The sequence below is a fragment of the Nerophis lumbriciformis genome, linkage group LG03 (genome assembly GCF_033978685.3).
Source record: "Nerophis lumbriciformis linkage group LG03, RoL_Nlum_v2.1, whole genome shotgun sequence".
NCBI classification, from domain to species: domain Eukaryota; kingdom Metazoa; phylum Chordata; class Actinopteri; order Syngnathiformes; family Syngnathidae; genus Nerophis; species Nerophis lumbriciformis.
In genome coordinates, this window is record NC_084550.2 from 18,044,204 (window position 1) to 18,071,976 (window position 27,773).

At 39.2% G+C, this 27,773-nt stretch overlaps 1 protein-coding gene across 1 annotated transcript; it reads left to right on the top strand.

Moving 5' to 3' along the window:
- The first annotated feature begins 2,522 nt into the window (after positions 1 to 2,522).
- Positions 2,523 to 26,342, top strand: pwwp2a (PWWP domain containing 2A). The gene is made up of 2 exons (XM_061934722.1): positions 2,523 to 3,448; positions 24,060 to 26,342. The coding sequence occupies exons 1-2, from the start codon at positions 2,601 to 2,603 to the stop codon at positions 25,687 to 25,689; spliced, it is 2,478 nt and encodes an 825-aa protein (XP_061790706.1). The 5' UTR covers positions 2,523 to 2,600; the 3' UTR covers positions 25,690 to 26,342.
- The last annotated feature ends 1,431 nt before the right edge of the window (positions 26,343 to 27,773 follow it).

Genomic DNA, 27,773 nt, shown 5'->3' on the forward strand with positions numbered 1-27,773 from the left:
ACAAAGTATGGAAAGGATAATGCAGGTATAAAGTAGACTAAAAATGTACCATAGTAGCATTATAAAATATAACATATGTAATATTTACATATTATATATATATATATATATATATAGTATGATACCTACTAATATATCATCCATCCATACATTTTCTACCGCTTATTATATATATATATATATATATATATTATATTATATATATTGTTTCGTTTGGACCAGTTGTTCTTCCCAGGGAATTTAAGTTGCTGGTCACTCCAAAGTTCTTTTGATGACACATAAGCTGAGTAAGAAGGACCACCAGAGACAGAATAGGTATTTTGTAATTTATTTCCAAAGCCTTGGAAATAAACGTGAGACCAAATCCAGTACAGAAGCCTTCACTAGCGCAGCTAAAAATGGTCTAATCTAACATCACGGAAAACACTCTTCTATAATGTCTCCATCGCCCCCACCCTCCAGAAGTAATACAAACGTCCATTGTTCAACTCTGAGAAGAGACAGGACAGGATAATATAAGAGAAAGGAGTATTTTTTGACTCCCTGCATTCCGAGCTCAAGGTTGACACACAGTACTTGCAGACAACCAAAAGAGAATAACTGGATGAACACTAGCTGTTTGTAATATGACTATGAAAGTAAAGAAGTAACACACAAATATGGATATATGTAATTATCTACCTCTGTCAATATGAATATAGGGTGAATATCCTATAACTTCTGTTTTTTTTTTTATTGCTTAGGTCTAAAAAAAAAAACACATAAATGTGTCATAATATATATATATAATATTATATATATGAATATAGGGTAAATATCCTATAACTTGTTTTTTTAATTATTGCTTAGGTCTAAAAAAAAAAAAATTACCATATAAATAGGAGTCATAATTAATAAAATACATTACCTAAATAGGGGTTAGTGCAAACAAGAGTACAATGAAATTTAATGAATAGTTTTAGTCGAAGTGCAATATAATGTGGATACTTGATTGCCGTCACAGTATGTTATTAGAAAATCGTACTTAAATTGATAATCGTATCGAAATGTGTAACAAATATTAGTGTATTTAGACTTAGACTTCCTTTTTTATTGTCATTCAAATTTGAACTTTACAGTACAGATAAGAACGAAATTTCATTACATAAGCTCATGGTAGTGCAGGATTAAAAAAAATCAATAAGGTGCATATATAAATAAATAGATTACTGTACAGATAAATATATTGCACTTTTTCCACATGCATCCGCGTTTATGGATGTATGTTATATTGTCTTTTTTTTATTCCAGCGAGTTAAAAGCTCCTTCCATCAAAGTGACTTTTTTCAGCAGTCAGATGCTGGCAGATGTTTTTTTATTTATTTTATAAACCTTTATTTATAATATGCAACATTTACATACAATCAAAAAAAAAAAAATAATCAAAACAAGTACAAAGCAGGGGCAGGGGGTTGTAAATTGAATAAAGTAACTAAAATAGAATGCAAAATATATATATATGTAAGAAAATGTAAAGCCAAGTTCCATAAATAATCCAAATTTGGAGCACATCATCATTTTTGATTGTTAGAGGTAGAGGTAAAGTAGAGTTCTATTTCTTTTTTAAAGGCAGAAAAAACAGGTCGGGTATTGAGAAACTTACATTTATGACTATAAAACTTAGCCAATACTATAATGAGGTTGCAAAGGTAAAATAAATGTTCTTTTTTTTGTCATACATAGGCAGATGTTTTGTTTAGTTTTTTTTTTTTTAACTTTTATTTATAAATTTCAACATCTACAAACAGACAAGAAGCAATAATCAAAATAAGTACAAAAAGAGTACAAAGCAGCGCCAGGGGGTTATAAATTCAAAGTAACTAAAATAGAATGCAAAGATAAAATAAATGTTCTTTTTTTTGTCATACAGTGTAAATCCAAATAGCACATAGGCAGATGTTTTGTTTTGTTTTGTTTACTTTTATTTATAAATTTCAACATTTACAAACAGACAAGATGCAATAATCAAAATAAGTACAAAAATAGTACAAAACAGTACAAAAAGAGTACAAAGCAGTGCCAGGTGGTTATAAATTCAAAGTAACTAAAATAGAATGCAAAAAAATATATATATATAAATGTATAAAATAAACAAAGTGCAAAGCCACAGGCTCACTCAATTTCAGTAAATAACTTAAATTTGGAACACAGCATCATCATTTTCACAGCTTTTTGGTTGTTAGAGGTAGAAAGTGTTCTAATGTAGAGTTCTAATTCTTTTTTAAAGGCACAAAAGACAGGTCGGGTATTGAGAAACTTACATTTATGAATATAAAACTTTGCCAATAGTATAATGAGGTTGCAAAGGTAAAATTCATTTTCAAATTTTTGTTCATATAGTGTAAAACCAAATATCACATCAAGGCAGATGTTTTGTTTCTCGCTAACGTTTGCCCTCGGTGACGTCATCCCACTTCCGCCTCTAAGACGCGCCGATTGGTCGCTTGCCAGTCTCTCGTTTGATTGACGGCTTCGACAGCCACTCACGGGCCGTTTGCTGGCTTACTGTTTGTAGAGGAGGGGGGCGGGACGACGCAGGTTCGGTTGCACAGCGGAAGAAAATGGCGGCCGTGGCCACCGAGCCAGGAGCTGCGGCGATTCTGACTACAACGACGACCGACGAGGGCTCCCCGGAACTGGGCCCCACATTCTCGGGAGGCGCGGTAGCCTCCGAGGAGAAGGAAGGGGCGCCGGAGCTGGACCCGGCTGTGGAGCTGTCTAGCCCGCTATCGGGAGATGAGAACGGGGAGGAGCGCCGCCATGTCAGGCCGGAGCACGAGCCCGGGGCGGGAAAAGTCCTGTGTGAAAACGCCACAAACGACGAACTAATGAATAACTTCCAGCTGGACCGAACCGGCACCGAGCGGTTTTCCCCGGGAGTACCGGGAGGTCCAGAAGCGGCTTGGAACATGGCGGCGTGCCGCAGCATCACCGCGCAGCCCTCCGCCGTTTTCCTGCACTCCTACCCGGCCCCCCCGCCCGGTACCGAGGCTGGACTGTCCCTGGCGGAACCGGCGGAACCGACAACGGGTTGCGTCGAGACCGCGGGCAGGGAACGAACCTACACGGCTTTGGTCCAACCCGAGCTTAGCCCCCAAGACGCCATGTTGGACGGTCCCGGTGATCCCGAGCTGGGTTCTGGTGAAACGCAGTATTGCGGCTTGCGAGAACCATCTCCGCCGTGCCGTTCCCCGAAGCTGGAGGTCTACCCCGAAGACGTCTCCGCGCGGTCGGGACCGGCCGAAGCGGAGACCGCCCGCGGTGCTCCGCGGCTGGGCTGCGTGCAGGACCTGAGTCTCGGCTCCGAGGTCCGGGTCTCCTTGGACCACGTCATCGATGACGCGCTGGTTGTGTCGTTCCGGGTGGGCGAGAAGGTGTTCTCAGGGGTCCTGATGGACGTCTCCAAAAGGTAAATTAGTGACGTCATTGAATATTAATGAATGAAATGCATCATCATAAATTATTTAACTCAGTGGTTCTTAACCTTGTTGGAGGTACCAAACCCCACTAGTTTCATATGCGCATTAACCTTTAGTGAAAAATAAAAAATAAAAATTTTCAAATTCAAGAAAAAGTTATGTTTTTTTTACTGGTTACTCAAAATGAACGGTGCGTGAACATCACCTTGTTCAAAGAACAAAACCAACACTGTGCATGAACTCACAACAAATTACACACCTTACACACATTACCATGAATTGATTAAAGGGGAACATTATCACAATTTCAGAAGGGTTAAAACCATTAAAAATCAGTTCCCAGTATTTTTCGAAGTTTTTTTCAAATTTTTACCCATCACGCAATATCCCTAAAAAAAAGCTTCAAAGTGCCTGATTTTAACCATCGTTATATACACCCGTCCATTTTCCTGTGACGTCACAGTGATGCCGATACAAACAAACATGGCGGCTAGAACAGCAATGTATAGCGACATTAGCTCGGATTCAGACTCTGATTTCAGCGGCTTAAGCGATTCAACAGATTACGCATGTATTGAAACGGATGGTTGTAGTGTGGAGGCAGGTAACGAAAACGAAATTGAAGAAGAAACTGAAGCTATTGAGCCATATCGGTTTGAACCGTATGCACGCGAAACCGACAAACGACACGACAGCCAGCGACACGGGAGAAAGCGAGGACGAATTCGGCGACCGCCTTCTAACCAACGATTGGTATGTGTTTGTTTGGCATTAAAGGAAACCAACAACTATGAACTAGGTTTACAGCATATGAAATATATTTGGCAACAACATGCACTTTGAGAGTGCAGACAGCCCAGTTTTCATCAATTAATATATTCTGTAGACATACCCTCATCCGCGCTCTTTTCCTGGGGGTCTGGCGGAAGATTTCTTTGACTTTATCGTTGGAAATGCATCTGCTTTGAGTGTCGCAGGATATCCACACATTCTTGCCATCTCTGTCGTAGCATAGCTTTCGTCGGTAAAGTGTGCGGAACAAACGTCCAATTTCTTGCCACTTTCGCATCTTTGGGCCACTGGTGCAACTTGAATCCGTCCCTGTTCGTGTTGTTACACCCTCCGACAACACACCGACGAGGCATGATGTCTCCAAGGTACGGAAAACAGACGAAAAAACGGAAAATAACAGAACTGATTTGACTCGGTGTTTGAGAAAATGGCGTTGTGACGTCATCGCTCCGAGAGCGAATAATAGAAAAGCGTTTAATTCGCCAAAATTCACCCATTTAGAGTTCGGAAATCGGTTAAAAAAATATATGGTCTTTTTTCTGCAACATCAAGGTATATATTGACGCTTACATAGGTCTGGTGATAATGTTCCCCTTTAACGTGGACCCCCGACTTAAACACGTTGAAAAACTTATTCGGGTGTTACCATTTAGTGGTCAATTGTCCGTAATATGTACTGTACTGTGTAAACTGTACTGTTTCATATAACGTATTCTCTTCCTCTGCAATCTGCTAGTAAACGTTTCAATTGATCAATCAAACAACCTGCAAATCAGATGGAAAATTAGAGGGAACATTGTTTGGGGGTATCCATAATACGCCGATAGGGAGAAGTTTTTATTTTCACGATAAGTCGGATGTGTCTTTACCTCCGTGGCGGAGGCTCCGCCGAACCCCTGAGGCCGACTCACCGAACCCCTAGATTTGGATCGAACCCAGGTTAAGAACCACTGATTTAACTCTTTTACCTTAGCTCAGGGGTGTCTAAGTCATTTTAGATCAGGGGCCACACGCATGGAGAAAAATCTACTCCAAAGTGGGCCGAACTGGTAAAATCACGGCACGATAACTTAAAAATAAAGACAATTTCCTTTGTTTAAAAATAGAACAAGCACATTCTGAAAATGTACAAATTAGGGATGTCCGATAATGGCTTTTTTGACGATATCCGATATTGTCCAACTCTTAATTACCGATACCGATATCAACCAATACCGATATATACAGTCGTGGAATTAACACATTATTATGCCTAATTTGGACAACCAGGTATGATGAAGATAAGGTCCTTTTTATAAAAAAAATCATAAAATAAAATAAATAAAAAAAATCTTGAATAAAAAAGAAAGTAAAACAATATAAAAATAGTTACATAGAAACTAGTAATTAATGAAAATGAGTACCGTATTTTCCGCACCATAAGGCGCCCTGGGTTAAAAGCCGCGCCTTCAATGAACGGCATATTTCAAAACTTTGTCCACATATAAGCCGCCCGGTGTTGTAAGCCGCATCTAACTGCGCTAAAGGAATGTCAAAAAAACAGTCAGATAGGTCAGTCAAACTTTAATAATATATTAAAAACCAGCGTTCTAACAACTCTGTTCACTCCCAAAATGTACGCAAATGTGCAATCACAAACATACGTATATCAACATGGACAGAGCTGCGTGAAAAAAGCCACCCGGCCTCTTCGCGTAAACTTAAACTTACCTTAACCACTCGCTCATCTTTTCTTCATCCATCCCTTCGAGTTAGCTTTTATGATGACGCCGGCTGGAAAGGTCTCTTTTGGCAAGGTCTTCCTTTTGAATATCACCATGGGTGGAAGTTTCTGGCCATTAGCATGGCAAGCTAGAACCACAGTGAAGGATGACTTCTCATTCCCTGTGGTGCGAATATTCACCGTACGTGCTCCCGTTGTATCCACAGTGCGGTTCACAGGAATATCAGTTGCTGTGAAATAGTAATCCGTGTGCGGATGGAGAGATTGCGTCTTTTCATGAACCGGATCCCTGACGCTTAGTAGGAGCCATTTTGTGGTCTTTACAGATGTAAACACACAAAGGAAATGAAACGTACGGTATATCCGCGCGCTTTTTCTTCTTCTACGCGGGCGGGTGGTTGCTTACAGTAGAAGAAGAAGCGCTTCGTGTTCTATGGGGGCGGGTGCTTACCATGGCGGTTGCTTGCGTAGAAGAAGAAGCGCTTCCTGTTCTACCGGGAAAAAAGATGGCGGCTGTTTACCGAAGTTGCGAGATCGAAACTTTATGAAAATGAATCGTAATATTAATCCATATATAAAGCGCACCGGGTTAAAAGCACTGTCAGCTTTTGAGTAAATTTGTGGTTTTTAGGTGCGGCTAATAGTGCGGAAAATACGGTAAAATTAACTGTTAAAGGTTAGTACTATTAGTGGACCAGCAGCACGCACAATCATGTGTGCTTACGGACTGTATCCCTTGCAGACTGTATTGATATATATGGATATATAATGTAGGAACCAGAATATTAATAACAGAAAGAAACAACCCTGTTGTGTGAATGAGTGTAAATGGGGGAGGGAGGTTTTTTGGGTTGGTGCACTAATTGTAAGTGTATGTTGTGTTTTTTATGTTGATTTAATTAAAACAAAAAACAAAACAAAAACGATACCGATAATTTCCGATGTTACATTTTAAAGCATTTACCGATATTATCGGCCGATAAATGCTTTAAAATGTAATATCGGAAATTATCGGTATCGGTTTCAAAAAGTAAAATGTATGACTTTTTAAAACGCCGCTGTATGGAGTGGTACACGGACGTAGGGAGAAGTACAGAGCATTTGCGTCTCCCAGTCATACTTGCCAACCCTCCCGATTTTCCCGGGAGACTCCCGAATTTCATTGCCCCTCCCGAAATTCTTCCGGGGCAACCATTCTCCCTTATTTCTCCAGATTTCCACCCAGACAACAATATTGGGGGCGTGCCTTAAAGGCACTGCCATTGCGTGCCTTCCCAATCACATAATAGTTACGGCTTTTCACACACACAAGTGAATGCAAGGCATACTTGGTCAACAGCCATACAGGTCACACTGAGGGTGGCCGTATAAACAACTTTATCACTGTTACAAATATGCGCCACACTGTGAACCCACACCAAACAAGAATGACAAACACATTTCGGGAGACCATCCGCACCGTAACACAACATAAACACAACAGAACAAATACCCAGAACCCCTTGCAGCACTAAATCTTCCGGGACGCTACAATATACACCCAACCCCGCCCACCTCAACCTCTTCATGCTCTCTCGGGGAGAGCATGTCCCAAATTCCAAGCTGCTGTTTTGAGGCATGTTAAAAAAAAATAATGCACTTTGTGACTTCAATAATAAATATGGCAGTGCCATGTTGGCATTTTTTTTCCATAATTTGAGTTGGTTTATTTTGGAAATTCTGTTACTTTGTTTGATGCATCCAGCGGGGCATCACAACAAAATTAGGCATAATAATGTGTTAATTCCACGACTGTATATATGGGTATCGGTTGATATCAGAATCTGTAATTAAGAGTTGGACAATATCGGAATATCGGATATCGGCAAAAAAGCCATTATCGGACATCTCTAATTGTAAATCTTACAAACATTGCTTGGAGTGATGAATGAAGAATCCATACGAGTAGGAACGCTATGGAGGGATCGAAGACCAAACGTCAACTGTACTTCCGATAGGCTCATAGCTCAGTCTAAACAGAAGGGCAATGCAGCAACTGCAGTGAGCGAACTCGTCCAAAAGAAGGTGCCATAGCACAAACAATAACACACATATTCAGTGTGTTACCTTGTTTTTAAACACTATTTACAAGAAAAATCCATAAATTAACTGCACAGTTTTATAAGAGGCAGGGTTCAAAACTTAAGTCTTGGAAGAAAAAAAAGTTGCGGCTTATAGTCCGGAATTTATGGTAAATGAAGAAAGGACGAGCAACCATCCCAGAACGCAAACGGCAAAGCGTTATTAATAAGTTCTGGCAACGTTCCCTACACACCGCCTGCTGCATGGTAACTCAGTCACAGCACTTGAGTGAAGGACGTTGTGTTGCACTTTCAAAATAAAAGCCACATCAAATATTTTTCTCCTCCGCTGTATACTTTTCGTGTGGGACACATTTCTGCTTTGTCTCTCCAGCTTCACTTTCATTGTTCTCACCCCTGCGGGCATGCCTTTATAAGGGGGCGTCGCTTCGAGTAGGCGCGACTTAGAATGGGCGCGTCATAACGTGTCTGCGACTTAAGAGTGCCTGCGGTCTGCAGCTAGATGTAGGCCTCGGGCTATATTCGGTAAGTCAATTAACCACATGATGAATAAAAATACAAATGTGGTCGGTAACTTTTCTAGCATCGGTAGGCGCCATATGCACGTGTTGTTACGGCTGCAAGAGGCAGCAGCTGCGGGCGTTTGTACTACATGCACATAAAGTAATGATAATCCCTGTAAAATTCCTAATGGTTAGAAATACCGTATCAAATTAAAATGTTTGCAAAAGTGTGACTGATAACCACACTTTGATTCAATTATGGAGTGTCTAGCATTAACATGAACAAGAGACAATGTGTTTTCCCATTAAGAAAGGTCATAGCCCAATATAAACTTGTATAAACACATTACTGTCCAAACAACTAAGATACAGTATTCATATTTAACACAAAGGCTGTGCTGTTTTTGCACAAAGTGGACGATATAAACTCCACAGTGTCAAGTTAAAATGGACACAGACTCTGTTCGACAGCAAGACATCACATAAACCTGAAGTGAAATAACTGATCACGCAATTTACATTTAAAAAAAACATTCTAAAATGTTTACAAATTAAAATTAATGATAATAAACATATTTAAACATACAAACTAATATAATATGGCTCATATGAAGCCAGAACGATATTTATGTTTCCTCTGCCAAGAAAGTATAAAATATTTTAGTGTGTTTATTAGTACTTTTTGTGCATCCAACAATACCACGATAATAGGGAATAGGGAACGTGAGTTGTGGTTAGACCGTCGTGAGAGAGGTTAGTTTTAACCTATTGATTATTATTGTTGTTGCAATAGTAATCATTTTGGTCACAATAACGTTATTTAGCCATTTTATTTATTGTTTTGGTTGTGTATATTTGAGGATCCCTTACCCCCTCAACAGAGACAGAACCTATTTTATTGCTTTTGGTTGTGATTTTTATTGTTTTCATCATTTGATTTATTTAACTTGAATATTTAAACGTTTATATTGTAATTACAATGTTAATATACACCAAAAATACACGTTTATTGCATTTGAAAGGGTATACTTGCATTATTATTGTGATTATTATGTGTTATTTCATCAGTGGTTAATTTGGTCTCAAAGAATAATGGTAATATCGTTTATCAGCAAATAATAGGGACGGCGTGGCGCAGTGGGAGAGTGGCCGTGCGCAACCCGAGGGTCACTGGTTCAATCCCCACCTAGTACCAACCTCGTCATGTCCGTTGTGTCCTGAGCAAGACACTTCACCCTTGCTCCTGATGGGTGCTGGTTAGCGCCTTGCATGGCAGCTCCCTCCATCAGTGTGTGAATGTGTGTGTGAATGGGTAAATGTGGAAGTAGTGTCAAAGCGCTTTGAGTACCTTGAAGGTAGAAAAGCGCTATACAAGTACAACCCATTTATCATTTATCATTTATAATTTGTAGGTCAATATATTGTCGTGCAAAATTTATCAGCCCAGGCCTAGCGAGATGTACCGTATTTTACGGACTATGTAGCGAGATGTACCGTATTTTACGGACTATGTAGCGAGATGTACCGTGTTTTACAGACTACCTAGCGAGATGTACCGTATTTTACGGACTACGTAGCGAGATGTACCGTATTTTACGGACTACTTAGCGAGATGTACCGTATTTTACGGACTACCTAGCGAGATGTACCGTATTTTACGGACTATAGAGTGCACAGGTGTATAAGCCGCACCTACTACATTTCAGGGGGGAAATATTTTCCCATATATTAGACGCACCGGATAATAAGGTGCAGATATATATATGTCGCGAAATGAGTTATTTACACAGAAATATTCTGTAAATGTTTATTCACATACCTTAATTGTTTCCAACACGGCAGTTAAGCGGCGGATCAAACAAAACAGAAGTCATCGTCATAAACCCACTAGTTGCGTAAGTTAGCTCACCAATCAGCTAAACAGACTCAATAACTCCATGGTGAAGTCTTGGTGAGTTTACTGAGGAATTTGGGAAACTGAAACAATACCACAAAAATGCCTTTGTAAGTTGATAATACCAACACACACACACACACACACACACTCGTAAAGGTGTTAGCATATTAGCTAATGCTAACAACGCTAGCGTCATTACGTTACGATAGCAAGTACAAATAAGCATGAAAAAACTGATACAAACATCACCTATAGCAGGGGTGTCAAACTCAAATACAGAGTGGGCCAAAATGTAAAACTGAACAAAGCCGCGGGCCAAGGTTGAACAAATTAACCTTTTAATAGGGACCCAAACAAGTTTTGCATTGAATATTGAACAAGCAAGGCTTATATAACTTTATAGTGACTTGCAAAATCGAGTTTCAAATAATAATCATAATAATTAAAAAATATCAATGGCATATCAAATAAAATTTAAATAAAAATTTAATGCCTCTTTTCTGTTTGCAGCCTTCTGAGGTAAATATCAAAATAAACTTTTTCCACAGGCTAATAATACATTTGAAAATAACAATAATGAATGTATCAAACATTCAAGCCTTGAAGTAGCAGGAGAAAGTGCATGAATAAAACGTTAATTATTGCTCAGTTTGCTACACTGAATTGCTTTAACACTGAATATGGAACAAGCAACGCTTATATAACTTAATAGTGCAAAATCAACTTTCAAAAAACAAACGAAAAAACATAAATGGTATATTAAATAACATTTTAATAAAAAATGTAATGCCTCTTTTCTATTTGCAGCCTTCTGAGGTAAATATCAACATTAACTTGGTGGGCGGGAGCGGGGTTTGGGGGGTCGGGATTTGGTGGTAGCGGGGGTGTATATTGTAGCGTCCCGGAAGAGTTAGTGCTGCAAGGGGTTCTGGGTATTTGCCCTGTTGTGTTTATGTTGTGTTACGGTGCGGATGTTCTCCCGAAATGTGTTTGTCATTCTTGTTTGGTGTGGGTTCACAGTCTGGCGCATATTTGTAACAGTGTTAAAGTTGTTTATACGGCCACCCTCAGTGTGACCTGTATGGCTGTTGACAAAGTGTGAATTGCATTCACTTGTGTGTAAAAGCCGCATATAGTATGTGGCTGACGACAGGTTGTAGAGGACGTTGAAGGCAGTGCCTTTAAGGCACGCCCCCAATAATGTTGTCCGGGTGGAAATCGGGAGAAATTCGGGAGAATGGTTGCCCCGGGAGATTTTCAGAAGGGGCATTGAAATTCGGGAGTCTCCCGGGAAAATCGGGAGGGTTGTTAAGTATGAGTATTAGCGGTGAATGCGGTGTTACAGCGGCACGCCACTGTATAATACCGGTGGGCCAGCTCTAAAGTTAATTTGATATTGCCTCAAGGGCCAAATGAAATTACATGGCGGGGCAAATTTGGCCCACGGGCCAGAGTTTGACACCTATGACCTATAGGATGGTTTAGTAAGTATAAACAGTTTTAGTTATATTGTAAAATTTACAATGTGCTGATTTACGTGGTGATGAATGAAGAATCCATAGAAACGCTATGGCCGGCTCGAAGACTGAACAGCAATTCTACTTCCTGTTGAAAGCACCAGCGGTAAATGGAAGGACACTGCAGCATGGACAGTGAGCGAACCGGTCTAAAAGATGCCGCTATAGCACACAAAAAAAAAAACACATTCTCAGTGTATTTTCTGTTTTTCTTATTTATTTATTTTTTACTTTGAATTATGCCTTTCAACGAAGGAAAATCCATAAATTAGCCGCAGCGTCTTATAAGCCGCAAAGGTTCAATGTGTAAGAATTTTATTTTTTTTACATTTTTAAAATCCCTTGAGCGCGGTCTTGTTGTGGCTACCATTTTCCTCTAGAGCCAAACGGCGCTTGTGTGCATGCGCCGGCGCTGAAACAACTGTGTTTCCAGGAAGTGAGCCGTGTTGCCTTAAATGCATTGTTAAATGAACATTTTTTGGTATTTAAAAATGTAATCGGTATTACTAACCATCTGGAATTTTACGGCGGTTTATGAATATACCGGTTTCCGTTACATCCCCACCGGTAATTGTTTGTGTACCATACCATCCAAAAAATACACATGGTTTGACAAAAACAGACTATCTTCGAATTTTAGTAAAACTAAAATAATGCAGTAACAGTAGAAGAGAAAGTCATAAACACAAATACAAATAGATGGAGAAGGAGTAAAAGAAACCACATTTTGGGTGTAATAATATATGACAAAATGAACTGCAAATCTTTTAAAAATATACAACATACAGTGGCAAGAAATACGTCAGTAATGAATAAAGCAAAATATGTTCTACACCAAAAGTAACTCCATATTCTCTACTGCTCGCCATTGTTACCATATCTGAGTTATTGTGCAGAAATATGGTGAAATAAGTACAAAAGTACACTTATTTACTTAGCATGTTACAAAAAAGAAAGATTAGTTAGATTAATACATACAGTGATTACAGGCAGACACCACAGTTGACATACTTACTAGTTTCTCTTGTTATATTCTTATTTTTACTGTTATATTTCTATTCTTATTGATGCTTTTTATTTTTATTCTTATTGTAATATTTTTCTATTTTATTTCCATTATACCCCCATTATTTACTTTTTAAATTCGATCTCAATTCTGTACAATGCTGCTGGAATTTAAATTTTCCTGAGGGAACTCTCCTGAAGGAATCAATAAAGTACTATCCATCTATCTACTTTACAAAAAAGTCACCATTTCTCTGTGATTGTTGGTCCAAAGCTAATGAAGATTTTGGCAAAATGAGGCTGGTAAGTTATTTTTTTGGTCGTTCAGTGTATTTTTTTACGTTTAATGCGTGTTAAAGCGCCTGCTGGTCACTAAACACTGCAGGAACGTAGTAGCAGAGTACATCAAATGCGGCCGAAATGAAAGCATGTGTTATTGTAAGTTAATCAGCTGGGAGATGTTTAAAACTGTATTTAGACTTGTTATTATGGTTTATTTTGTTCGAAAAATTAACATCAAAACAATAGCAATTGCACGGCCGCACACATTATTGGGTAGCAGTAATGGCGCCTGTTTTTTAGTTTGCCATACTCTCTTCTTTTTTTTAAACGAGACACATAACTTACGGTAAATCTATATCTGCCGCTTAGCAAAAAGTGGACTTTTATATTATAACTATTGTGAATTGATGTATTTGACGTAAAATAAAGTAGTAAATAAGATTGATTTCTTGGCCATTTAAGACAGCTGAGCACATCGTTCAGGTTTATGTACGGATCTGTACGGTTTCAAAATAAATATTATTGTATTCTTAAATAGCGTTTATTTTGTTTTGTATATAATCTTTTATGTGACTTTGTTCCTGAACTAAAGATTGCACCAAAAAAATAAAACGAACATAACTGCCCTAAAACTAAGTTGACAGGAAGTAACGTATATTTCCGTGGAGTCTCGCCGTGCGTTTAAGAGGGCACTGCTGTTTTTAGAATGCAGGCTGTTAAGATTGTGTATCCGAAGTGAGAGGTGTCACTCCTGTTTATTTTTGTTGGCCAAATTGTTGCACTGAACCACTAGGAGGCGTTGTTAGAGAAGAACAAAGCTTGTTTATTAGACTTAATCTTCATTAGTCAAACTGCTTTGTGTTTTCAAAAAGTAAACACCATGGTTTTTTTTTTACATGTGTTTTTTAATTTCAAAGTTATTCAGGTGACATAGCATTTTGTTAATGTTTTATTGTGTATAGTTAATTCCTATACCACATATTTCTGCTCAAACTCTTAATGGATCTGTCCCGATACAACATTTAAATCTACATAACTTAAAAAAAAATCATCTCTCTATCAAAATGTAAAAATAGAGATAAAGGCATCATTTAATGAGAAAAAGATGACACGCTGATACTATTGATGAACAAAAAAAATAATATTTGTCTTTAAATAGAATAGAAAATTACTTTATTGATCCCTGGGGGAAATTCAGCACCACAGTTCGATCAGAATAGACAATAAACGCTTAGGTATTTTTTACATGTGAATAACATAAAAACAGTCTATTATACAGCATTATTCACATGTGAATAACATAAATACAGTCTATTATACAACATTATTCACATGTGAATAATATAAATACAGTCTAATATACAGCATTATTCACATGTGTACATTATATTTATATAGCGTTTTTCTCTAGTGACTCAAAGCGCTTTTACAGAGTGAAACCCAATATCTAAGTTACATTTAAAGCAGTGTGAGTGGCACTGGGAGCAGGTGGGTAAAGTGTCTTTCCCAAGGACACAACGGCAGTGACTAGGATGGCGGAAGCCGGGATCGAACCTGGAACCCTCAAGTTGCTGGCACGGCCACTCTACCAACCGAGCTATAATATAAATACGAGGGATGTCCCGATCCAGGTTTTTGCACTTCCGATCCGATACCGATATTGTTTTTGCATTTCCGATTTGATACCGATACTGACCGATACTGGCCTATCCGAGCATGTATTAAAGTTTAAAGTTATTTTGCCTACTTAGTTGTCAGAATCATGTTGAAAAGGGTTTTAGTACTCTTGATAACAACTAGCCAGCTGAATTTGGGGAGTTTGAATAATACACAATGGTTGGTAACAAGAAACTGACCTGTTTATTCAAGGATAAACACAAAATAGACAAAATTATACATGACAAAACAGAAATGGCATCATTGAACTAGGGCTGGGCGATATGGCCTTTTTTTAATATTGCGATATTTTAAGGCCATATTGCGATACACAATATATATCTCGATATTTTGCCTTAGCCTTGAATGAACACTTGATGCATATAATCACAGCAGTATGATGATTCTATGTGTTTTGATTGATTGATTGAGACTTTTATTAGTAGGTTGCACAGTGAAGTACATATTCCGTACAATTGACCACTAAATGGTAACACCCGAATAAGTTTTTCCACTTGTTTAAGACGGGGTCAACTTAAATTGATTCATGATACAGATATATACTATCAGATATATACTATCATCATAATACAGTCATCACACAAGATAATCACATTGAATTATTTACATTATTTATAATCCGGGGTGTGGAGGGGGCGCCGGATGTAAGTGTCAAAAAGACAGCCAAAAGAGTTTGATATGAGAATAAATCTAAAGTTAAAATATAGGGTAGAAATGCCCCCATTTGCAGGAAATGTAGTCTTGATTTTCAAAATGTTCTTTCAAGGCTTGCATGTCTACATTAAAACATTCTTCTTCATACTGCATTAATATAGGCTACTTTTAAACTTTCATGCAGAGAAAGAAATCACAACTAAAAAAATCACAAATTTTTTCATACGGTGTTGATGTGGAAATTTTTGCCATTTTGATGGTGTTGAGTCTGGACGTGTGGCACCGAATGGAGATAAGCGTCTCGACAGACGTCACAATATTTGAACAATGATGACGAAAACTGTTGTCTCTGTCGTGTCCGTGTGTTGAAAATTGTTATGCGCTTATTTTTTTATTTGATTTTGTGCGTGGCATAGATTTGCCGTGCGCAGAGGACGCTTGAGCAGGCGCGCACCTTAGCGGCTGCGCTAGCATCACAGCTAACGTTAGCCATGCCGCTACCTCGCTCTCTGCTGGGAGAGGACATATACGTATGTGACGTATGACGTGACAGTATGTGATGTATGTCGTGACAGTATGTGACGTGTGTAAGAAGGTGCGCTCGCTGTCTGTGAGAGGGAGACACAGGAAAGAGTGAGAAGAGCCTGTCGTGTAATGCCAGCAGCTAAAAGCAACTGCGTGAGAATTGTGGATGTGTTGAAGGTGTGCTGGAAAATGCGGAACGGAAATTACGGAGCAGCAGAAAAGTGGAATGTATTATTTAAATAGGTGCGTTGGAAAACACGGATCTGAGTTTTTTTTTAAACTGGATCTGGATCGGCATTTTCCCATGCCTTGCCGATACGCAATTTTTGGCAAATATCGGCAGCCGATCCGATCCAAATATCGGATCGGGACATCCCTAATAAATACATTATATATTGACAGTACATGTACAGTCAAAAGGGACATATGCATTATACAGTCTGATGGCTGTTGGTATGAAGGAAGAAATATATGGATAACGTTTAACTATGGCCTTTTTATTAGACATTACAAATTACATGATGGCGTCACGTTCACACCCCCCCCCAACTCTCTTACCAAACATAATCAATAATCGTGATTTCAATATTGATAAAAAAAAATAAAAATCTTAATTATTATTTTGGCCATAATTGTGAGCCCTATAAATCTCATACATGAACACTATTTTTATTTATATAGACAAAAAGTGCAGTTACGTCTTCCATCAGGTGCCATCTTTCAAAATTCTTACAATTGTTTTTATTTATTTTTATCTCTTACGTCCATAAAGTGCTATCTTGCACAATTTTCACATTTATTTTATTTATTTGTTACTTTTTTCAGCCATATTACTTTGTTTATAATGCTTGTGTTGCTTTCATGTGCACATTCAAATGAAACAGGGTTTTATCTACAATAACGTTTCTTCTACAAAGGAAATCATCTTGAATGTTTGTTTTTAAATAAAAGTTGGTTAAAATATTTCAGTATAAGTACTTTTTTGAAAAGTTTTAAAGTTTTAAAAAGTTTAAAAATACCGCGATAATAATGATAACCGTGATCATTTTGGTCACAATAACCGTGATAAGAAATTTTAATACCGTGACATCCCTAGTACATATCCGTGTATATATATGTATGTATATATCTATATCTAAAACCAGCAATGTCACGACGTGGCGCACCCCTTAAAAAAAAGGGAACCGGTATTTTTCAGAAGCAGTATAATATTGTTTTTAAATCATTAGTACTGCAGTATTTTTAGTACCCTTTTACACACACACATACATTGTCATATATATGTATATATATATGTGTGTATATATATATATATATGTATGTATATATATGTATGTATATGTATACTGTATATATATATATATATATGTATATATATATACATATATATATATATATATATGTGTGTGTGTGTGTGTGTATATGTATATATATATGTATATATGTGTGTGTATACATATGTGTGTGTGTGTGTGTGTATATGTATATATATATGTATATATGTGTGTGTATTAAGGCTGCAGCTAACGATTATTTTTCTATCGATTAATCTATAGATTATTTTTTTCGATTAATCGGTTAATCTATAGATTTTTTTTTTCGATTAATCTATAGATTATTTTTCCTTTTACCGATTATTTTTTTATTTAAAATGAAGATGAAAAAATAAATGTAGGCCAGTTTTTTCAAAAGGCATGACTTTTATTTACAAAAAAAAAAAGTATGGCCACTCAGTCAACATTGACAACAACATGACAAAATATTCTGTAACAATGTAAACATTTAAAACTTTTAACATTTAACACAATTAAAAGTAGCTTATTTGCTTTTTAATGTGCAAATATAAAAGTAAACATCCAGTGCAAATCTTAATATTCTGCAATAGTATATGCATTTCTAAAGTAAAAGTATTGCTTATTTTGCTTTAAAATGTGCAAAAATAAAGATAAACATCCAATACAAAAAAGTGCAAAACGAAATATTCTGTAACAGTGTAAACATTTCAACAAAAGTAAAAGTATTGCTTATTTTGCTTAATAACACAACAATGATAGTATGATTAAAGTGAAAGTTAATTGTTGGTTTGTACATAGTATATGTAACTGTTAATGTTGTAAAAGGTATTTGCATAACTAATTAACGTTAGCGTTAAAGAGGAGCGCGTCTTTGTAAACACTGAACAGGCACGCCAAACGCGCCTCTCAGAGCGAAACAGTGTTTTAGTTTATGAATTTACAACGCAGATACAAATGACACATTCATGTTTTTGTGTAATGATGACAACGTATACTCACGCGGACGATTGACTAGTTGATGGTGATGGCAAGAACGCTGTCGGGTGTTTTCTTTTCAAATGTTCCTTCATAGCCGTTGTGCTGCTATGATAGGCCATTTCCGCTCGACACAGTGTGCATACAACAACTGTCAAGTGTTTTGCTTTTTTCGCTGTGCTTATCCCACACTTGAAGGGATGTACCAATGCTGAATGTGGCTTCTGGATTTCACTCAAAAGACCAGACCGTAGTTACTTTTTCCTTTTATTTTCCTTTAGTTTGCAACAGTTTTTCCAACGAAGAAACAGCTTCTTTTTTCTTCTTTAGTCTTTTTAGAAGTCTTTAGCAGTGTTAGTCGACTTTAGTTTCTTTAGCTGTCATTAGCTGTCTTTAGTAGCCTTTAGTAGCCTTTAGCTTCTTTAGTAGGTGAAAAACCTTTAAGGACAAAACACCACAAGATTAACATGCTGTAAAAAATCAATAAATTATCAATCCCATAATTTACAATTATTAATTAGGCTATCAAACTCTTAACCATTAAACAAGTGCAAGAAAATGGACACATCTTTTCCCTTTAAGTTACAACAGATTTTAAATAAATTGTCTCAACATAAATGCACCAAGATACATATAAAATACATTTAAACCCAGAAAGACAATAGATAAATGCAACAGAAAACCCAATATGCAAATACATAAATACCTAACCAATTAACCACCTACTTAGATACATATTTAAAATCCATATTCAATATAAATATATTATTAATTTAGCAGTGAAACACTCAATCTTAAACGCTGTCTACTGGTAGAAAAACGCCCCTTTTTCTATGCCCTCACCAGCAGCCAATGATCCAACACAGTTAAATCCAACACTTTAAATTGAGCCTTCACCCTCCTGATGAAGCAAACTGCTCCAACATTTATCAAACTAAGCAAAGAATATCAACACTAAACAACAGTGACATAACACACTGTGTGTATTTAGCCTCCAGACTAAGCACGCTACATGCACACAACACCCCCCCCCCCCCCCCCCCCCCCGCCAATCTCACCAGCGCAACAGGTGCGCCACACCCCCAAAGAGAAATATTAAATACATACATACTTTTGGCACAACTCTTGGTTTTCTGTAATGAACTAAACCTTTCTCCACTCTGCGCTGGCGTCTTTTGTACTCCTTGATTTGACAAAGCTGTCTAATTACTGGGCTCGCGCACCAGCAGATGAGACGGGAGCGCGCCGCGTTATACCTGCGCGTGAACGTAAACTGATCGTCTCTGATCATATAAGCCGACTGGCCGAAATAATGCCGAATTATATACATTTCCTGGGGTTGCCTAGGTGAATAGGGATGCGGATGTGCTCTAAGATAAAATATAATTTTATTAAGTGGGGTTTGGCTGGTTGCTAAACAGCCACGGTTGCGAGCTCGCGCGTCAGCTGACGAGACAGCTGTTCGCCGCTACAACATTATGCCGTTTATTGAAATACTCCCACACTTTTGACGACTTTTGGCGTGCTTTTTTTCCCTCGCTCGCATCATCTGCTTTGCGCTCCGCCATGACGGCAGTGTGATGTAAATATGCGATGCGTCGACGCATAAAAACGGTGTCGACGTATTTACGTAACCGATGACGTCGACTACGTCGACGCGTCGTTTCAGCCTTAGTGTGTATGTATGTATGCATGTATGTATATATACGTGTGTGTGTGTATGTATGCATGTATGTATATATATATATGTGTGTGTATGTATATATACGTGTGTGTGTGTATATATATATATATATGCATACACATATATATATATATATATATATATATATATATATATATATATATATATGTATGCATATATATTCATATATATATATATATATATATATGTATGCATATATATTCATATATATATATATATATGTATGTATATATATGTGTATATGTATGTATGTATATATATATATATATATGTATATATGTGTATATATATGTATGTATATATATGTGTATATATATTTGTATGTATATATCTGTGTATATATACATGTATGTATGTACGGTATGTATGTACGTATATGTGTGTGTGTGTGTGTGTGTGTGTGTGTGTGTACAGTATATACAGTAAAGATGTGTGTGTGTGTGTGTGTGTGTGTGTGTGTGTGTGTGTGTATATATATGTATATACACATACATACATACATATATTAGGGATGTCGAGTGAATACATTTTTACAATCAGATTACTCACACTCTAAACCTATGATTAATGACGTTATTTTTTTGCTTGCATAAGTAAATACAATTTGCTGAACAAAATACCCCAATATTTGGGTACAAATGCAATTTAGTAGACAGAATGTCATATATTAACTTTTTTTATTTTTTTTTATTGAACTGCAAGTCATTGATTTCCTCAAAACATGGTGAAAATAAGTATAGTAAACATTAAGTGCACATTTTGAAAGTCTTTGCAGTTTGCAATAATCTTGCAACAAGGTACAGTTACTAATCAATAATGTAGTGTTACTAGACAGTGGGCTAAACAGTTGTTTAAACAAACAAGCTTGTTTATCGTTTTCAGATGACAACACTGATTTATTTTTGGACACAATGCGACCCCAGCTCGTTGTGATTACTTGCAGATGTCCAACTTTCTCCAGGAAGCAAAATAAATTCACAATTAGTCGGTAGTTGCAAGTTGATGCTAGTGTTTGTGTAGTACAGTTGGTTTATCCTTGCTGTAATTGTGCCTCTTCAAGGTATTGATCAGCTGTGGTGATATGAGTGACATCTTCTCGCAGGACTTGGTCTTCACAGATGTTCGATTTCATGCATAGGCTTAACTTACACCTCAGAGTCCCCAAGACAATAAAAAAAGTATCCAACTTGATGTGCGCCGATGATAATAACGTTTGGCGCTGCAATACCAACAAGTTACCTTAGTTTTATCCAAAGTTTTGTTTTGAAGTGAAACGAGCCGCCTCTCATCACAGACTACGTAACAAATGCGCGCAAAGTAATTAATCATCATTCATAGTTGATAACGCGACAATTTATTTGGATTAATCACATGCGTTAAGGCGTTTAATGCTGACAGCCATAATATATACATATATATATATATATATATATATATATATATATATATATATATATAACCACACACAACATATTTTAAAATAAAAGGTGAAAAAATACTATACTGTGATCTGTATCGTTCTTAGGATATGAAATTACATATTTCAGGCTATATTTGACTACATTTCGCAGCATTAGACCCCGAACAGTATAAACGGTAGAAAAAGCCTGGATAATTGCGTCTGCCTCCATGTATCGACCCTGTGATCCTTCCTGGTGATCTAGTGACGATTTAAAGAGACTAGTCTTGTCCCGATACCAATATTTTGGTACCGGTACTTTTCGATACTTTTGTAAATAAAGGGCATCACAAAAAATTGCTTCATTGTCTTTATTTAAACAAAAAATCTTAGGGTAGATTAAACATATGTTTCTTATTGCAAGTTTGTCCTTAAATAAAATAGTGAACATACAAGACAACTTGTCTTTTATTAGTAAGTAAACAAACAAATACTCCTAATTTAGACTGCTGACATACGCAGTGACATATTGTGTCATTTATAATTTTATATTGGTAGGGGTGTAACGGTACGTGTATTTGTATTGAACCGTTTCGGTACAGGGGTTCCGGTTCGGTTCGGAGGTGTGCCGAACGAGTTTCCACACGGACATATTAAGTAGCGTAACGCACGTTGTGTAAACAATGCACACCGAGGCACAATACACGGCATGCTAGCAGCTAACGGGCTACGATAGACTGACCATACGTCCTCTTTTCACCGGACAGGTCCTCTTTTGCGGAGCTGTCAGGGCGGAGTTTCTTAAATGCCTCAAATGTCCGGCATTTTGAGTTAGGGTTGCGTGTATTTTCAATGTACATTCAGGGTTAAGAAGGGGTTAAAAACAAAACAAATTGTGCGCGCAGCAGCATTGGTGAGGGAGGGGCAGAGACAGAGAGAGCGAGAGAGTTATGATAAACGTGCATGCGTCGCTTTTTATCCATAGATTTATCAGATTTAATTTTTTATTATCTATAGCAGGGGTGTCAAAATTGTGCCCCGGAGGCCATTTGCAGCCCACAGCTAATGTTTTAAAGGCCCATGGCACATTCTAAAAATACTATTAAATAAACAAAAACATAAAAGTGAAATAAAAAAGCTTAAAGGTTAAATGTAATTTAGAAAAAGTTGCAATGTTGACTAATAAAACAAAGCTGTTTTTTTTTTCTTTCAAACTGTCATTGCTCAAAACACTATATTGAATCAAAATCAATGTTATTATGAATTATTGACCTATCCAAGGTTCCCATTACTTCACATCAAATATTCCACTTAGGAAAAAAATTTTGGTGGAAGATTTTGCAAATTTGGTAAATATATAACCCCAAAATTTATATTTTGTTGTTTTCTTACTGTGCCGAAAATGAAGCGAACCGTGACCTCTAAACCTAGGTACGCGTGTACCGTTACACCCCTATTGTACCGTGATCTGTATCGTTCTTGGCATATGAAATTACATATATCAGGCTATATCTAACTATATTTTGCAGCACTTGACTTGTGTCTGCCTCCATGTATCGACCCTGTGATCCCTTCCTGGTGATCTAGTGACCATTTAAAGACACTAGTGTTGTCCCGATACCAATATTTTGGTACCGGTACCAAAATGTATTTTGATACTTTTCTAAATAAAGGGGACTACAAAAAATTGCATTATTGGCTTTATTTTAACAAAAAATCTTAGTGTACATTAAACATATGTTTCTTATTGCAAGTTTGTCCTTAAATAAAATAGTGAACTAGTAAGTAAGTAAACAAATGCTCTTAATTTAGTCTGCTGACATATGCAGTAACATTGTCATTCTATTATTTTGTCAACATTATTAAGGACAAGTGATAGAAAAAAAAATTACTAATCTACTTGTTCATTTACTGTTAATATCTGCTTACTTTCTCTTTTAACATGTTCTATCTACACTTCTGTTAAAATGTAATAATCACTTATTCTTCTCTTGTTTGATTGATACCACAAATTTGGGTGTCAATCCGATGCCAAGTAGTTACAAGATCATACATTGGTCATATTCAAAGCCCTCATGTGTCCAGGGACATATTTACTGAGTTTATAAACATAATCTGAATATATATGTTGCTAAAAAATATAGATGTAATCACAGTAGTATCGACTAGATATGTTATTGTACTTTGTATCCTTACAGTGGATGTCAGGTGTAGATCCACCAATGGCGTTTGTTTACATTCAGGTTATAACTTCACCTTTATCGTTATTTTTCAAGCCAAAATGCGTCCGTTCTCCCTTTTTTGTCAGTATTCCGTGCTCGTGCGCTGCCGAACATGCTCCTCTGCCCGTAAACCAGCAATGACACAATGTGAACATTGTCTTAACTTTCTGGTTGTGTGTCCTTGAGTTGAGCAAAGGACAAGAAGAAGAAGGTTCTTGTGTAGTCAACATAATAAAAGCATTCCAGCGCAGACAAAAATACCCTTTTGACCTCTTTTATTTTGAAAGCTCTGTGAATGTTTTCTTGTGATAGCATTTGAGTCTCTAAGGTTGTCATGTGGTGTGTGCAGGTTTGGACCGTACGGTATTCCCATCACTCAGACGTCTGTCAAGACAGAAAACAACCATGAAGCGTCCCCAAAGCAGGAAGTGGCCAACGGCGACACGCCTTCTTTCCCGTGGACCGCCAAGCCCCCGCCGCTGTTCCAGGACGGGGCGCCGTACCCCCCACCCCTTTTCATCAGAGACACCTACAACCAGGCGTTACCTCAGCCCCCGCCTCGTAAAATCAAGAGACCGAAGCGGCGGTACCGATACGAGGAGCCGACTTCCATCATGAACGCTATCAAGCTCCGCCCCCGCCAGGTGCTCTGCGACAAGTGCAAAGGCGTGGTCACGACCGCAGGGCGCCGGGGGCCTGTGGATTTACGGGGCGAGGATGCGTTACGGCGACGGAGACCGGCTGAAGTGCCGATGTCTTCTGAGCTCAAACGACTCCGGAGCGACGACAAGGGAGGACGCGGCGGCGCTCCGGATCGCCGCGCACCATCAGGGATACGGCTGTCGACGTCGTCGTCGTCCTCCTCCTCCGGTCGCATTCTGAGGGGCGTGGCTTCATCCCCGACCACGCCGAGCCCCATGCGTCTCAAGCTGAACTCTAAGAAGGTTCTGGCCAAAGGACCCTCAGTGGAGCGCTCCAAAGCGCGGCAGGTGCTCAAGAAGCTGGCAAGGAACTCGCAACCGACGCCTCTCCGGAGCTCCAAAGACGAGAACCAGAACCAAGATGGCGCCAAGGCCATGACCCGAGCTGCTGCTTTACAGAACCACAACCAGAAGGTCCACTTCACACGCCGCCTGCAGCACCTTAAGTCCGCCCTGGTCAGCCCCACCTCGCAGTCCGCGCTGCCGCCTCGAATGCGTGTCAAGCCTCAAAGGTATCGCACCGACGACGCTCAGGCTCCCTCTTCTTCCTCCCCCCCGAAACTCACTGCTCGCTCCGCAACCTCAAGCCCGGCCCCTGCAGTGAACCCACTCCAGGCCCCGCCCCTCTCCCGCTGTCCCACGCCACCGCCCTCTAATTGCGTTGCGATGGAGACGCCGGCTGAGACCAAGGAGGCTCCTCCTCCTTGCAGCGTTGCACAGACAGTAGACCTCCCCCCTCCCGAAGACCCGCCCCTCTTAGTGCCTCCCTGCCCCTCCTCCTCCTGTCCTCCAAACGCTTGCGTGGAGACGCGGGTCGGCGGCGAGGAGGAGGAAGACGAACGAGGCGAACTGAAAAGGCGCCGCAAGTCTTCCACGTCGTCCTCCTCCTCTTCCTCGTCTTCGTCGTCGTCCTCGGTCTTTTCCAAGTCCGTGTCCAAGTGTTTGCTCCCCGACGGTCGCACGGTGTGCGTCAGCGATATCGTCTGGGCCAAAATCTACGGATTCCCCTGGTGGCCGGCGCGCGTGCTCGGCATCACGGTGGCGCGGCGCGCCAACGCCGTGCTGGCCGTGCAGCAGGAAGCGCGGGTGTCTTGGTTCGGCTCGCCCACCACCTCCTTCCTGCCGCTCTCGCAACTCTCGCCCTTCCTGGAAAGCTTCCAGTCGCGCTTCGACAGGAAGAGAAAGGGACCGTACCGCCGCGCCATTTCAGAGGCCGCCAGCGCCGCCAAACAACTGACGCCCGAAGTGCGCGCGCTGCTCACCCAGTTCGAGACGTAGCAGTAGATCAGGCCACGCCCCTCTCGCCATGCCCCTTGTTTGGTTCCTCCTTTACGTCGAGTGACGGTACGTCTTAGTGTCAGCATCGGGTCCCCTTTGGACCTCAAGTCAATGCGGTCGCTAGGATAACGATGGGCGACTTGGCTCCATGTGGTTTTTGATTCCTGGTTCTATAGGACTTCTGGTCCGTCTCGCTGGTCCGGTGGTTTGTCCTGTGATGGTTCCCGAGCACATTGAGACTCAAAACTGATCAAAGCTGTGAAACGCTCTTTTTCAAAACTGAGGTCAGGGTCCGAGATAAGGTTTTATCTTTAGTGTGGTTGACTCAGTCCTGGATCAGGTCCACGAGGTCCCTGGACTTGTTTGAAGTCTAATTCTGTCCAGTCCACGGGATTGGCTCATTAAGAACTTTTTTTTTCATTCATTCAATGTTGTGACGTCTCACCCCCGTCCCTGTTTGCCAGTCCCAGACCCTCAGTCCCTCGGATCCTGACGACGGTGGTGTCTTTTCCCCCCCTCGGTTTGTCTTCTTCTTGACTTTCCCCCCCTCGTCTGTTTGCAGATCAGAGATTGTGAACAAAAATGATTTGTGTAAATGTTTTTTTTTTTCCCCTGATGTTTAAAATCTGAATAAAAGATTTCTTTGAATTGTCTTCATTCGATCTTTTGTCTTCTCCTGTGCTGAACTTCCGGAATTTGCAAACATGGTGTACGCCCTGGGCATACTTGCCAAGCCTCCCGGATTTTCCGGGAGACTCCCGAAATTCAGCGCCTCTCCCGAAAACCTCCCGGGACAAATTTTCTCCCGAAAAACTCCCGAAATTCAGGCGGACCTGAGTGACGTGTTGACAACACACAACAACAGTGTCTACCGTAAAGCAGTTCGTCTGCCGTAAACAGCAATGTTGTGACACTTTTAAACAGGACAATACTGCCATCTACTGTACATGCATATGTGACCCACCCATAATGTGTCACATTTTTGTGTTGATTTATTTATTTTATTTTGTGGTTTGAATTCGTTTTTGGAGCTGTCATTCCACATTTATCAGTATTCACATTGGTCAGTAGGGGGCAGTAGGGCGTTTCTTCCCAATTGAATGCTATCGCCTGCAGACCGGAAGTGTCTTGTCATTCTGATGAGCGCGACCAGTCTGTGAACAATTGAAACGTCCTGTGTGCTTTTTCCTCCTGTATAACGGGTTAGTTTGGGTGAATCAACTCACTGAATAATATCCATGTGATATTTATAAGTTTAAGTACACATTCTGATGGTGGAGCCTAACTCTAAAGTGTTTGTGAGTTGTAGTTTGTAAATGAACACTGAAATTCAAGTATTTATTTTATTTATATATATATATATATATATATATATATATATATATATATATACATATAGCTAGAATTCACTGAAAGTCAAGTATTTCTTATATATATATATATATATCTTAACCACGCCCCCAACCACGCCCCCGCCCCCACCTCCCGAAATCGGAGGTCTCAAGGTTGGCAAGTATGGCCCTGGGATCGGTAGGTCGTGAGTTCAAACCCCGGCCGAGTCATACCAAAGACAATAAAAAATGGGACCCATTACCTCCCTGCTTGGCCCTCAGCATCAAGGGTTGGAATTGGGGGCTAAATCACCAAAATGATTCCCGAGCGTGGCCACTGCTGCTCACTGCTCCCCTCACCTCCCAGGGGGTGGAACAAGGGGACGGATCAACTGCAGAGGGTAATTTCACCACACCTAGTGTGTGTGTGTGTGACTGTCAGTGGTACTTTAACTTTATTACTATTAACTATCTCTAGGGGTCCCCGCACACCACTATATGTATTTAAGTTTGCCTTTTCTTTGGCTCACCCATATAATGTTAGTCATTTTCTCTACCTACAGTAAAGAAAAAGCATTTATCTATATCTTGACTTGTATGTTGTTTAGGAACAGTTGATAATGATTATGTGCAGTAAAACCTTTCACGAGCTCAACTCACCTTAATGTGTGTTCCACAGAGAACAATTATGATTATGGTTTACAGAGTAAACGACTAACAATGAAGGTTTTGTTGTTTGTTTTGTTTTGTTCC